Source organism: Microcaecilia unicolor, chromosome 14, assembly GCF_901765095.1.
Source record: "Microcaecilia unicolor chromosome 14, aMicUni1.1, whole genome shotgun sequence".
In the NCBI taxonomy this organism is placed as follows: Eukaryota; Metazoa; Chordata; class Amphibia; order Gymnophiona; family Siphonopidae; genus Microcaecilia; species Microcaecilia unicolor.
This window is the reverse complement of record NC_044044.1, coordinates 38,647,465-38,659,620: the sequence shown is the minus strand read 5'-3', so window position 1 is coordinate 38,659,620 and position 12,156 is coordinate 38,647,465. Positions and strand designations below refer to the sequence as shown.

General features: G+C 43.2%; 1 protein-coding gene across 1 annotated transcript; it reads left to right on the top strand.

Annotated features, from left to right (window-relative positions):
• The first annotated feature begins 1,832 nt into the window (after positions 1-1,832).
• Positions 1,833-10,345, top strand: KRTCAP2 (keratinocyte associated protein 2). The gene is made up of 5 exons (XM_030188222.1): positions 1,833-1,929; positions 5,843-5,997; positions 7,787-7,850; positions 9,855-9,921; positions 10,118-10,345. Exons 1-5 carry the CDS (start codon positions 1,926-1,928, stop codon positions 10,236-10,238), a joined length of 411 nt encoding a protein of 136 aa, XP_030044082.1. The 5' UTR covers positions 1,833-1,925; the 3' UTR covers positions 10,239-10,345.
• Positions 10,346-12,156: the final 1,811 nt, after the last annotated feature.

Genomic DNA, 12,156 nt, shown 5'->3' with positions numbered 1-12,156 from the left:
GTGGGTTCAGATGTTCTGTTTCTGGGGTACAGATTGGATGAGGGTAGAGATGATGTTTTGTGTGGGTCCTAGATATTTCTCCAGGATGTTGGGAAGGTGGGGTATTGGCTGGCTACATTGGTTTTTCTCATGGATGCTCAGTTGAGGAAACAGTGTTGCTCATGACTGTTGAGTGGATGGTGTTATATTTTGTTGTAGGTATTGGTGGATGAGGGTATGGATGTTGGAGTAGCATTGGTATCTATCGTTGGACCTGGGAAGGGAGTAGAGTTGGTGTTTCTTACAGGTGCTGGGTTGGAGGTAACATAGTAAACATAGTAGATGATGGCAGAAAAAGACCTGCATGGTCCATCCAGTCTGCCCAACAAGACAACTCATATGTGCTACTTTTTGTGTATACCCTACTTTGATTTGTATCTGTGCTCTTCAGGGCACAGACTGCATAAGTTGGGGGGAAGAGGGGGAGGTGGTTGGGAGGCGAGGATAGGGGAGGGCAGACTTGTACGGTCTGTACCAGAGCCGCTGATGGGAGGCGGGACTGGTGGTTGGGAGGAGGGAAATACTGCTGGGCAGACTTGTATGGTCTGTGCCCTGAAGGGGACAGGTACAAATTCAAGGTAAGGTATACACTTATAGGTTTCTTGTTGGGCAGACTGGATGGACCATGCAGGTCTTTTTCTGCCGTCATCTACTATGTTACTATGTTATCCCCGCCTCCCAACCACCAGCCCCACCTCCCAACCACCGGCTCTGGCACAGACTGTAGAAGTCTGCCCAGCACTATCCCCGCCTCCCAACCACCAGCCCCGCCTCCCGATCTTGACTAAGCTCCTGAGGATCCATTCCTTCGGCAAAGGATTCCTTTATGCTTATCCCACGCATGTTTGAATTCCGTTACCGTTTTCATCTCCACCACCACCTGCGGGAGGGCATTCCAAGCATCCACTACTCTCTCCGTGAAAAAATACTTCCACATTTTTCTTGAGTCTGCCCCCCTTCAATCTCATTTCATGTCCTCTCGTTCTACCACCTTCCCATCTCCGGAAAATACCTTTCAAATATTTGAACGTCTGTATCATATCACCCCTGTTTCTCCCTTCCTCCAGAGTATACATGTTTAGTTCAGCAAGTCTCTCCTCATGTGTCTTGTAACGCAAATCCCATACCATTTTCCTTAACAAGATACGGCCTCCAAAACTGAACACAATACTCCAGGTGGAGCCTCACCAACGACTTATACAGGGGCATTAAAACCTCTTTTCTTCTGCTGGTCACACCTCTGTCTATTCAGCCTAGCAACCTTCTAGCTACGGCCACCGCCCTGTCACACTGTTTCGTCGCCTTCAGATCCTCAGATACTATCATGATACATATCAACATCTGGGAAGCTTTCAAATAAAAAAAACTCACATAGGCAGTCATAAGCGCTTGATATTGTTTTTATATAGAAATATCATAAGCAAAATTAAAGGTGTAGAGTGCAGCACTGAAATAACACAGCAAGCTCTGGAGCACTGACAAATACGTTTTAAATATAGCCCCCCCCCCCCCCCCCTTCCTCCTAACAGAGGGAATGCAAAAACAAGAACGTTTAATAAAACCTGACAAGCTTCCTATTGCTTTCAATAGCTTCTGCAAATGTATGGGGGTCACTCAATATGGCGGCAAGCTCCGCCCACCGGCTTCAGCCTTGAGTGTCATGCCGCCTCCTGCAATAGAACCTGCTGGGTCTTGGGACTGAGACGTAGCAGCTGTACTTGTTGCTCCTCCTAGTGCTGAGCCGAGGGGGCGGCTCTGTTGTGTCTCCTCCCGGACGGAAGATGGCGCTGCAGCCTAGGTCTCCCTCGACCGTTTCCGGCTGCGCGCGCGCGCACTGCTCTGCTTCCTCTTGTGTCGGCTGTGCTGTCGTGTCGGGCGGAGGAATTATGGGTAAGCGGGTCACGGAACCGGGTCGGAGCTACGGGTTGGGGGTTGGGAGCGGGGAACGAGATGGACCGGTGAGAAGAAAAGCGCGGGAAATACCTGAGGAAATAAATCACATTTCAGAACTAGAAATATAACAATATAGAAACTGACCAGTAAATATAGATATGAGACACGTTCATATATCACTGGATAGATATAAATAGATTCACACACAGGAATGTGGAATATACAAACACTACTAATCATTTCTGTAGCATACGCAGCGCTGTACACCACACACACAAAGACAGTCCCTGCTCAAAGAGCTTATATACAAACACCTTTTTTGCTAGAAAAGATGCACTGGTAATATATGTACATACTACATAATTGTGTGCGTATTGGATATGTCATCGCTGTTATGCCGTATTATACCTCTGTTCTTTGAATTTCACTGCTGTTAAATGTATATATTAGGTTTCAGTTTGCTGCTTTCAAGTTTTCATCTTTCACTGTGTCTGTCTATACTATTGTTATTCTGTTAACAAAATTGTAAGTTTGATGTTAAAATTTACCTACTGTACACCACCTTGGGTGAATCTCTTCATAAAGGCAGTTAATAAATCCCAATTAAAAAAGTATTGCCATACTGGGAAAGACCAGAGGTCCATCAAGCCCAGCATCCTGTTTCCAACAGTGGCCAATCCAGGTCACAAATACCTGGCAAAGATCCCAAAAAAGTACAAAACATTTTATACTGCTTATCCCAGAAATAATGGATTTTCCCCAAGTCCATTTAATAATGGTCTATGGACTTTTCCTTTAGGAAGCCGTCCAAACCTTTTTTAAATCCCACTAAGCTAAGTGCCTTAATGAATTCCAGAGTTTAATTACACAAGTGAAGAAAATTTTTCTCAAATTTGTATTAAATTTACTACTTTGTAGCTTCATCGCATGCCCCCCCCCCCTAGTCCTTGTATTTTTGGAAAGAGTAAACAAAAGATTCACGTTGTTATGAGAAAATGAAATCATTCTATGTATATTAGGATTATGCTTACTCTGTCATAGAATGTACATGTTGTAGGATAATAGAATTGTATCTCACTACAGAATGGTAATCACTGAAATAAGTTGCTGAAGTTAGAAAGGCCATTTACTAGCTTGTTAGTAAATAATAAACCACAATCATCTTTGAAGCTGGGAAAGTACAGGAAGAGTTGTGTTTTATTTGCAGTAGCTGGAGGGAGCAAGGACTACCCGTTCCAATTCTCTATTCTTTTCCTAATAATTCCTAACTGTTTGCTTTTTGGTTTTTGGGGGGTTTATTTTGTTATGACCTCTAGAAAATGCTCTTATAATCACTCCAAAGGGGACACCACCTTCTTCTGGTGCAGGGGCTTGTGTGTTTCGATGACTCGGAGGCCTATGCTGTAGAGCCCACCCATATTAGACAGGCCTGTGACGAGAAACCAGATGAAGAGTGTTTCTTGTAAGTGTATCATTAACTAGCAAAGCACTATTTATGTATTTGCTGATCCATAAATACATTAGTATTCCATACTGGGACAGACCAAAGATCCATCAAGCTCAGCATCCTGTTTCCAACAGTGGCCAATCCAGTTCACAAATACCTGGCAAGATCCCAAAAAAGTACAAAACATTTTATACTGCTTATCCCAGAAATAGTGGATTTTCCCCAAGTCCATTTAATAATGGTCTATGGACTTTTCCTTTATGAAACCGTCCAACCCCTTTTTAAACTCTGCTAAGCTAACCACCTTTACCACATTCTCTGGCAACAAATTCCAGAGTTTATTTACACGTTGAGTGAAGAAAGAGTTTCTCCGTTTCGTTTTAAATTTACTACTTTGTAGCTTCATCGCATGCGCCCTAGTCCTAGGGGGCATGCAGTATACTATACAATATAGAACCCTGCTCAACTTCGTGTTAGGAGGAAAAGACCTCAGATGTTAAACATTTGTTTATAGAAAGAGCATTTTGAATAATTATGATGGAGGAGGAAGTTTTTGGCCAGTGATTATAGTAATTGCTGAAAGCTCATCTGACCAAAAGTGCTTTAGGCAGTAATTGCGTTTTCTGAAAGCGCCAGTCTTTAGCTATCTATGCTTGGTTTTGAGCTATGTTCTGAGTGCCATCTCACCTATTTGCAGCGTATTGATACACTGTCTGGTGTTTTTTGGTCTTTCTAAATTCATAGTAAGACTCCTGAGGCAGGCACCTTTGCCAAAACACGGTACCGTGTCAAGTCTCTTTATGAATAAATCCAGTGTTTGAGATATTTTGTTTCCCTTGTGTTTTTTGGAAGTGCCCTATTGGCTACACTACTCCAATCAAAAGGGGTGCCCAACTTTTCCTGAGGATGTCCTCGCGAAGGGGCGGGGAAACCTGTATTATCGAAACAAGATGGGCGTCCATCTTTCGTTTTGATAATACGGTTGGGGACGCCCAAATCTTGACATTTAGGTCGTCCCTAGAGATGGTCGTCCCTAGAGATGGTCATTCCTAGACTTGGTCGTTTCTGATTTTCGGCGATAATGGAAACCGAGGACGCCCATCTCAGAAACAACCAAATCCAAATTGCTCCCAGGTGCATACCTCCTTATTGTGCTGAGCCCCCTGACCCCCCCCCCAAAAAAAAAAAAACCCACTCCCCACAACTGTACACCACTACCATAGCCCTTATGGTTGAAGGGGGGCACCTAGATGTGGGTACAGTGAGTTTCTGGTGGGTTTTGAAGGGCTCACATTTACCACCACAAGTGTAACAGGTGGGGGGGGGGGGGGGGGATGGGCCTGGGTCCACCTGCCTGAAGTGCACTGCACCCACTAAAACTGCTCCAGGAACCTGCATACTGCTGTCATGGAGCTGGGTATGATATTTGAGGGTGGGAGGGGGTTAATGACCACAGGGGGAGTAAGGGGAGGTCATCCCTGATTCCCTCCGGTGGTCATCTGGTCAGTTCGGGCACCTTTTTGTGGCTTGGTCTTAAGAAATAAAGGACCAGGTAAAGTCATCCAAGTGTTCGTCAGGGACACCTTTTTTTTCCCGTTATCGGTTGAGGACGCCCATGTGTTAGGCACGACCAAGTCTCACCTTCGCTACGCCTCCGACACGCCCCCCAGGAATTTTGGTCGTCCTTGTGACGGAAAGCAGTTGGGGACACCCAAAATCGGCTTTCGATTATACCGATTTGGGCGACCCTGTGAGAAGGATGCCCATCTTCCGATTTGTGTCAAAAGATGGGCGTCCTCTTTCGAAAATAAGCCTGATAGTGAGGTAGAAACAGAAAAATAACAGTGCATAAGGAATACGCGGCCCTATCCATTCTGCCCATCCATCTTTCTTCTCTCCCTAAGAGATCTCACGTACCTGTCCCGTGCTTTCTTGAATTTAGGTGTATATTTATTTACATTTCCCTGTCTGTGTATAAATTTTAATATGAACACACCTAGAAATGTGATATAGATGCCGATATATAGGGAAAGGGAGAGCATGAGGGCATGCACTGTTCCTGTTGTGTCCATATAGAGCATAAGATAATACTTGTACCTGATTTATAAATACCTGAGATAGTGATGGATTCTCATATATACACTGTATCTGGTACATAAAAATATGTCTAATACAGGCACACAGAGATCCTAATATATGTACATTGTGATAGAGATTCGGATTCATTTTTTGCACTTATTGCCAATGGAAATGCTAATATATAAGGCTGCATGTATACATACTATCCTTGATTTTGTGATGCCTGAATTAGCATGCAGATCTCCAGTGTGCCTTCTCAAGAAAGAACAAGGTCATAGTCTTAAGATCTATTAACCAATAAACTCTTATGATTACCGCTCAGTACAGGATTGGCAACAGAAATCCAAGCCCTTGAATAATAATCTCTTGTATTTTCTGCCTTAGCGGTTGGCACCGGGACATCTCTGGCTCTGTCCTCACTCATCTCACTGCTTCTCTTTGCCGGCATGCAGATGTACAGCAAACAGCTGTCCTCCAGTGAGTGGTTCACCATCCTGGGTGGTCTACTGGGCTCCAGCCTCTTCCTGTTTTCTCTTACCGTATCCTTTGTAACAGCTGATGGAGGTGACTAAATAGGGGGAGGGAGATTGAAGTCATTTTTCAGGGGGAATAGCAATTTTGTGTGCTGCAGCTCTGACGTATGAAGTTGGGGTGATGGTGGTGGTGGAAGTTTTTGAGTGAGCAGTTACTAGGATCTAGGGGGGAAGTAAAGATTTATTTGTAAATGAACCTTCATTTTGCAGGTATATTAGAGGATGTTTTGGGTCACTAGACCTATTGGGAACTGGTAGACTGACAGATGGCAGAGGGTGGTGGTAAATAGTCTACTCAGAAGATAGAGAAATGTGTGGAGTGCCTCAGGGATCAGTACTGGGGCTGATTCTATTCAACATATTTGTGAGCGACATTGCTGAAGGGTTAGAAGGAAAAGTTTGCCTTTTTGTGGGTGACACCAAGGTTTGCAAGAGTGGACATCCCGGAGGGAGTGGACAACATGAGAAGCGATCTACAAAAATTAGAAGAATGGTCAAATGTCTGGCCGTTTAAAATTTAATGCAAAGAAGTGCAAAATGATGCACGTGGGGTGTACAAATCCAAAAGAGCGGTATGTGCTGGGAGTGAGAGACTGACATGCACAGATCAGGAAAGACTTTGGGGTGATAGTGTCTGAGGATCTCAACGTGGTGAAAAAAGTTTGGTCACCACATCTCACAAAAGATATAGTGGAATTAGAAAAGGTACAGAGAAGGGCGACGAAAGATAAAGGGGGTGGGACAACATCCTTATAAGGAAAGGCTAAAGTGGCTAGGGCTCTTCAGCTTGGAGAAAAGATGGCTAAGGGGAGATGAGATAGAGGTCTATAAAACAACAAGTGGAGTGGAATGAGTAGACATGAATCACTTCTTTACTGTTTCCAAAAATACTAGGACTATGGGTCACGCGATGAAGCTACAAATTAGTAAATTTAAAACGAATCGGAGAAAATATTTCTTCACTCAACATGTAATTAAACTGTGGAATTCGTTGCCAGAGAATGCAGTAAAAGCAGTTAGCTTAGCAGGGTTTAAAAAAGGTTTGGCTAATTTCCTACAAGAAAAGTCCATAAGCCATTATTAAAGTGAACTTGTGGAAAATACACTGCTTATTTCTAGGATAAGCAGCATAAAATGTATTGTACTGTTTTGGGATCTTGCCAGGTACTTGTAACCTGGATTTTCCTTTCTGTGAGTACAACCAAAATGGTACAATAATGCAGTTACTTTCTCTGTCCCTAGTGGGCTCACAGTCTGTTTGTACCAGGGGCAATGGAGGGGTTAAGTGACTTGCCCAGAGTCACAAGGAGCTACAGAGGGAATTGAACCCAGTTCTCCAGGTTCTCAGCCCACTCCACCAACCATTAGACTTAGAAATGTCAGGAAATACTTTTTCACAGAGAGGGTAATGGATGCCTGGAAAACCCAGGAGAGGTGGTAGAATCAAAAATGATGATCAAATTCAAAAATGCATGGGATGCCTAAATAGAAAGAGAATGGAAACGCAATATGGCTTTTGAGGTGTTACCTTGCTAAGAGTAGTGGGAGCTGAAGCCGATGCATGACAGACTTCTACAGTCTGTGTTCCGCAAATGGCAAAAGACTGAAGGAAAATCCAGCATGGAGAAACCTAGGCCAGTGTTTGAAGTCTGAACAGACATTGCTGTTGTATTTGTTAACCTGTATTTTTTTTCAGGGTTGCCTAGATATTATGATCCTTGTAGAACTCCATTGGGTGATAGCAGAATAAGAGAATTTTTTTAATGTGATGTCAGCCTTAACTCTCATGTTTCAGGCTTTCAACAACCTAGAAAATTTAGTCTTTGGGAAAGGATTCCAAGCTAAAATTTTTCCAGAAAGTAAGTGTCTGTCTAGGTTTCCTTTCATTTTCACTCATAGTGAAGAAAAGTAGCGGCAGATTTGGCACAGAGCCTGGTCGAAAGAAATAGTAGGTTAGGTGGATAATACTTTTGTTTATTGATTGATTGATTAGGATTTATTAACTGCCTGTACCTACTGTATACCAAGATGGTGTTCAGCAGGTACAGCTTGACATAAAGCTTACAGTTTTATGCCAGAAATATACACATTTAATGGACATTTATAGTCTGCTTAACTGGAAGGATCTAGGTGGATATTATACATCAGTAACAATGAAACAGTCCAGAATAATTTGCTTCATAATATTTATCCATCATACAACTACAATAGGTAAGAAATATATAAAACATTGAATTACAACAGTCATAACAGAAATGTGGTAAATGTCAGCATGGTACAAATGAAATAATATCACTACTACTACTTAACATTTCTGTAGCGCTACTAGACGCACGCAGCGCTGTACACTTGAACATGAAGAGGCAGTCTCTGCTCGACAGAGCTTACAATCTTAATTAGGACAGACAAACAGGACAAATAAGGGAATTACTAAGGTGGGAATGATAAAACAGACATGGGTACTGAGCAAGTGAATATGGGTTATAATAGGCAGCATAACACAGATGTGATACGATGTCAGCACAATGCAAATGAAATTCTTTAATGGGCAACAGATACAATGCTCATGTTCTAAAAAAACAGCCATGTGCGGCAGGAAGTGTTCAAAGGGGGATCATCTGTGTTTTGAAATAACGACATGCATGTTTATTTGCTGGAACGTGATGTTTTTCTCAGCCATTTTGTAACCACTGGGGGATGAAGGAGGTGACCTCCCCAAATTCCTCCACTGCAGCACTGCTCAATAGGAACACTCTTCTGAAACCTGGATGTCCTGGTAGCAGGTCTAAATCCCGATGTCCATCTAAAACATGAATAGCGCTTCTACAATAAGCGCCATAGACTTGCAGAAAGATGGGTAAAACAGATTTTTTTGGGATAAACAGATGGGTGGCTAATTTGAAGGCAAATTACCTGTACAGTTAAATAAGTTATGTGCAACTGGTCCAGATGCTGAGAAGGTAGTCACCACATGTATTAAAGGCTTGGGAGAAAGTATGAAAGTAGAAATGTATCTAAGAGCAGAAACTAAGCTATCAGTGTGTTGCTGCAATACCTAGCCATGAGAATTGTTTTTAAGTAAAAATATTTTCTTGAGCAGTGTAAGAGGTGGTGAGGTCACTTCCAGCTTCAGTGAAAGCTGGATGTCTCTTGCTAGGATCAGAGAGGGTATATGTCAGCCAGCCGGGGAAAGGTCTGATTCTGTACACATTCAGTCTGGGCATATCCCTGATAGGATCCACATTTCCTGGGCACAGACTGGAGATTAATGCAGTTTTGTTGTTCAGCTCAGCAGTGGGTTTTCAGCTTCATATGGCAGGACCATTCCCTCTCAGTTCACACACTGTTTGACAAGGCAAGGATTTATCTAAACTGACACAAGTTTTGGAGTCCTCATAGTTCATCAGAGGACCTCGGTCCTCCCTTAGAAGAAGCATGTTGTGCTTGGCAGTTCATTCAGATATGGGGTGATACCATTGCTCTGTTAATGCTTTCGACATGTGAGGACTTTTATTGGAGTGAGAAAGGAGGCCTGACTCCTTGTTGATTGCACTGTAATAATGCTTGCTCTTTAAATATCTCTGTAATATACTGTATGCTTGCAGAAATTTCAAACAAATTTATCTAGGGGCAGGGATGGGGCTGAAATCTCTGTGCATGCCATGAGGTTCCGACTTTGCATGGAAGTAGCTTTCTGTGAATTACCAAAGGGAGACTCTACGAAAAGTGTCCCTCTAAAACATTTCTTACCAGCCGAGTACAAAAGACTCAAGAATTTGCAATCCCGTGTTTTAAGAAGTGCCTCCATAATGTGTTTCAGTGGCTTTTGTGCCCCCTGACACTGTCACTCTTTCCCTCTGCAGTTCTTATATGCCTGTTTCTAGCGCTCTTCGCCTCAGGCCTCGTCCACAGAGTTTGTGTCACAACTTGGTAAGTTATGTGTTGAAAGCTGGAAATAATGGTGGTTGTCCCCTCAAGATGGCTCACTTTGCCAGAAGACATTGGAAGTAAACCTGATTAGAAATTAGCCTCCAGTAAATTCTGGAGCAGCCAATGTCTGGAGTTTCAGGACAGTGACAAAACCGATGACTGGACTTCAGTAAACGTCTTTTTCTCTCTATTTCAGCTTTATTTTCTCGATGCTTGATCTCTATTATGTGAACAAGATTTCTTCAGGGCTTTACCAGTCTGTAGGCCCTGTCGTAGCACCAGCTAAGCCTGTCAGCAAAGGCAAGAAGAGAAGCTGAGGAGTCTTTCAGCCTGCTTGTTTCCTCTTCAGCGAGGGGGTGAATCATGGTGCCATTTCTGGACTCTTCAATAGCAATAAAGTCTTTACCAGTTTGTAATTGCTTCAGAGCTGTTTTGGCCTGTTTTGTGGTGGTTGGTTTCACTTGAATCCATCAGGACAACCTTCCCCCTCCCCCCCACCCACCATGCATTCCCAGTCCAACAATGGATTTGAAAAGAAAAACAGGGTTTGGGCTTTGATAAGGCCTGTGACACACAGATAACCTTCCAATTGATATCTAAAAAGAATGCCTTCAGGGCCTTGGAAGGAGGGAATACTCCTGAAATGGCATCTGAAGTGGAGTCAGTTAAAAAAAAAACACAACCCCCCCCCCCCCTCCACTGTACACAAAACGAAAAATCAAGTCATAAGATTCCACAATAACAGAAAACTCAGTCTGTGGAAGTCTATTTTCAACAAGGGCACATTTGGAAGGAAATAGAGCAAAAGCACCAGGACCCTCAGCTTGCAGGAACAGCAGCTAAATTGTCAGGACAATGACAGAAGAATTGATATTAATTCCATCAGGGAAGAATGACCATAGCAAGAGACAGAGTCAATGTTAGTGCAGGGTCTGCATTTAGGAACCTGACAAAACACCATAGTGCTTTTAGAGGTATTACCTGTGAGGAACAGGAAAGGCATAATGCAGCAAAGGAGGTTTTTAAATAAACAGTGGCTGAACCTTTTCTGAGGAATTCAGATCATACATTTACCGGTGATTAATCTAGAGAAAGAGGTGGCATGTGGAAGCTGATGCATTTCGACCCTCACTCTTGACAAATGAAGACAGTAAAAAGAGTGAAAGGTGGGAAGCTGAAAACTGTAGAGCAGGAGGGCACTGAAGGGAACAGCTATCGGGCAACACAGAGTGAAGACTAGAAAGCTGCAAGAGAGTGGGGATTGCGGGAATCCCACAGCGATGGAAGAAGTTCCTGTGGGGTTTGGTAGGAGCGGAGTCAAAATCTCTGGTGATGCCAGGATGAGGCTTGGAATGTTCAGAGAGTCAGCTGCAACACCAGATTTAGGCTTCGATCACTCATTGGTTGAATAGTGAATACTGCCAATCCCCCCCCCCCCACCCCCCCACCGTTTTGGGCTGTTGGGGTCTGGAGGAAACGGAGAGCTGTGAGCAAGTAAGTAATAGTGACAACTCCTGTGGGTATGAGTGAGGATAGAGGAGATTAATTGTGGGGATGCTAGGAGACACAACTGAGAGGATATATGATAGATGCCTATAAAATAATGAGTGGACTGGAACGGGTAGACGTGAATCACTTGTTTACTCTTTCCAAAAATACTAGGACTATGAGGCACGTGATGAAGCTACAAAGTAGTAAATTTAAAATGAATCGGAGAAAATTTATCTTCACTCTGTGTAATTACACTCGGGAATTCATTGCCAGAGAATGTGGTAAAAGCAGGGTTAAGTTGATGGCTTCCTAAAAGAAAAGTCCATAAGCCATTATTAAAATGGACTTGGGGAAAATCCGCTGCTTATTTCTGGGATAAGCAGCACAAAATGTAGTGTTTTGGGATATTCCAGGTACTTGTAACCTGGATTGGCCACTGTTGGAAACAGGATGCTGGGCTTGAGGGACCTTTGATCTGTCCCAGTATGGCAATATTTATGTACTTATTTTAGCAGATACGGGTGGATATGGTTAGATTCCATTGGGGACAGATGAAATTTCTGTCCCCATGCAACTCTATTGTACACAAGACAAAGAGGAATACCAGGAAAGCTCTGAGCACTGCTATGAGGTTATACAGAATGTACACTGGCCAAGGAGGAATAACAGGAAGGCTCTAAGTACAAATGCCCACAGTTTAACCAATAAAACTCCGGGTTTGCAGGCTCTTAGAGCAGAGTTAGA

What these genes read in the sequence shown, in the direction of transcription:
- KRTCAP2 (XM_030188222.1), top strand. An exon ending in AGCTAAAATTTTTCCAGAAA is followed by an intron (nt 7,851 to 9,854) that starts GTAAGTGTCTGT and finishes TTCCCTCTGCAG; the next exon opens with TTCTTATATGCCTGTTTCTA. An exon ending in AGAGTTTGTGTCACAACTTG is followed by an intron (nt 9,922 to 10,117) that starts GTAAGTTATGTG and finishes TCTCTATTTCAG; the next exon opens with CTTTATTTTCTCGATGCTTG.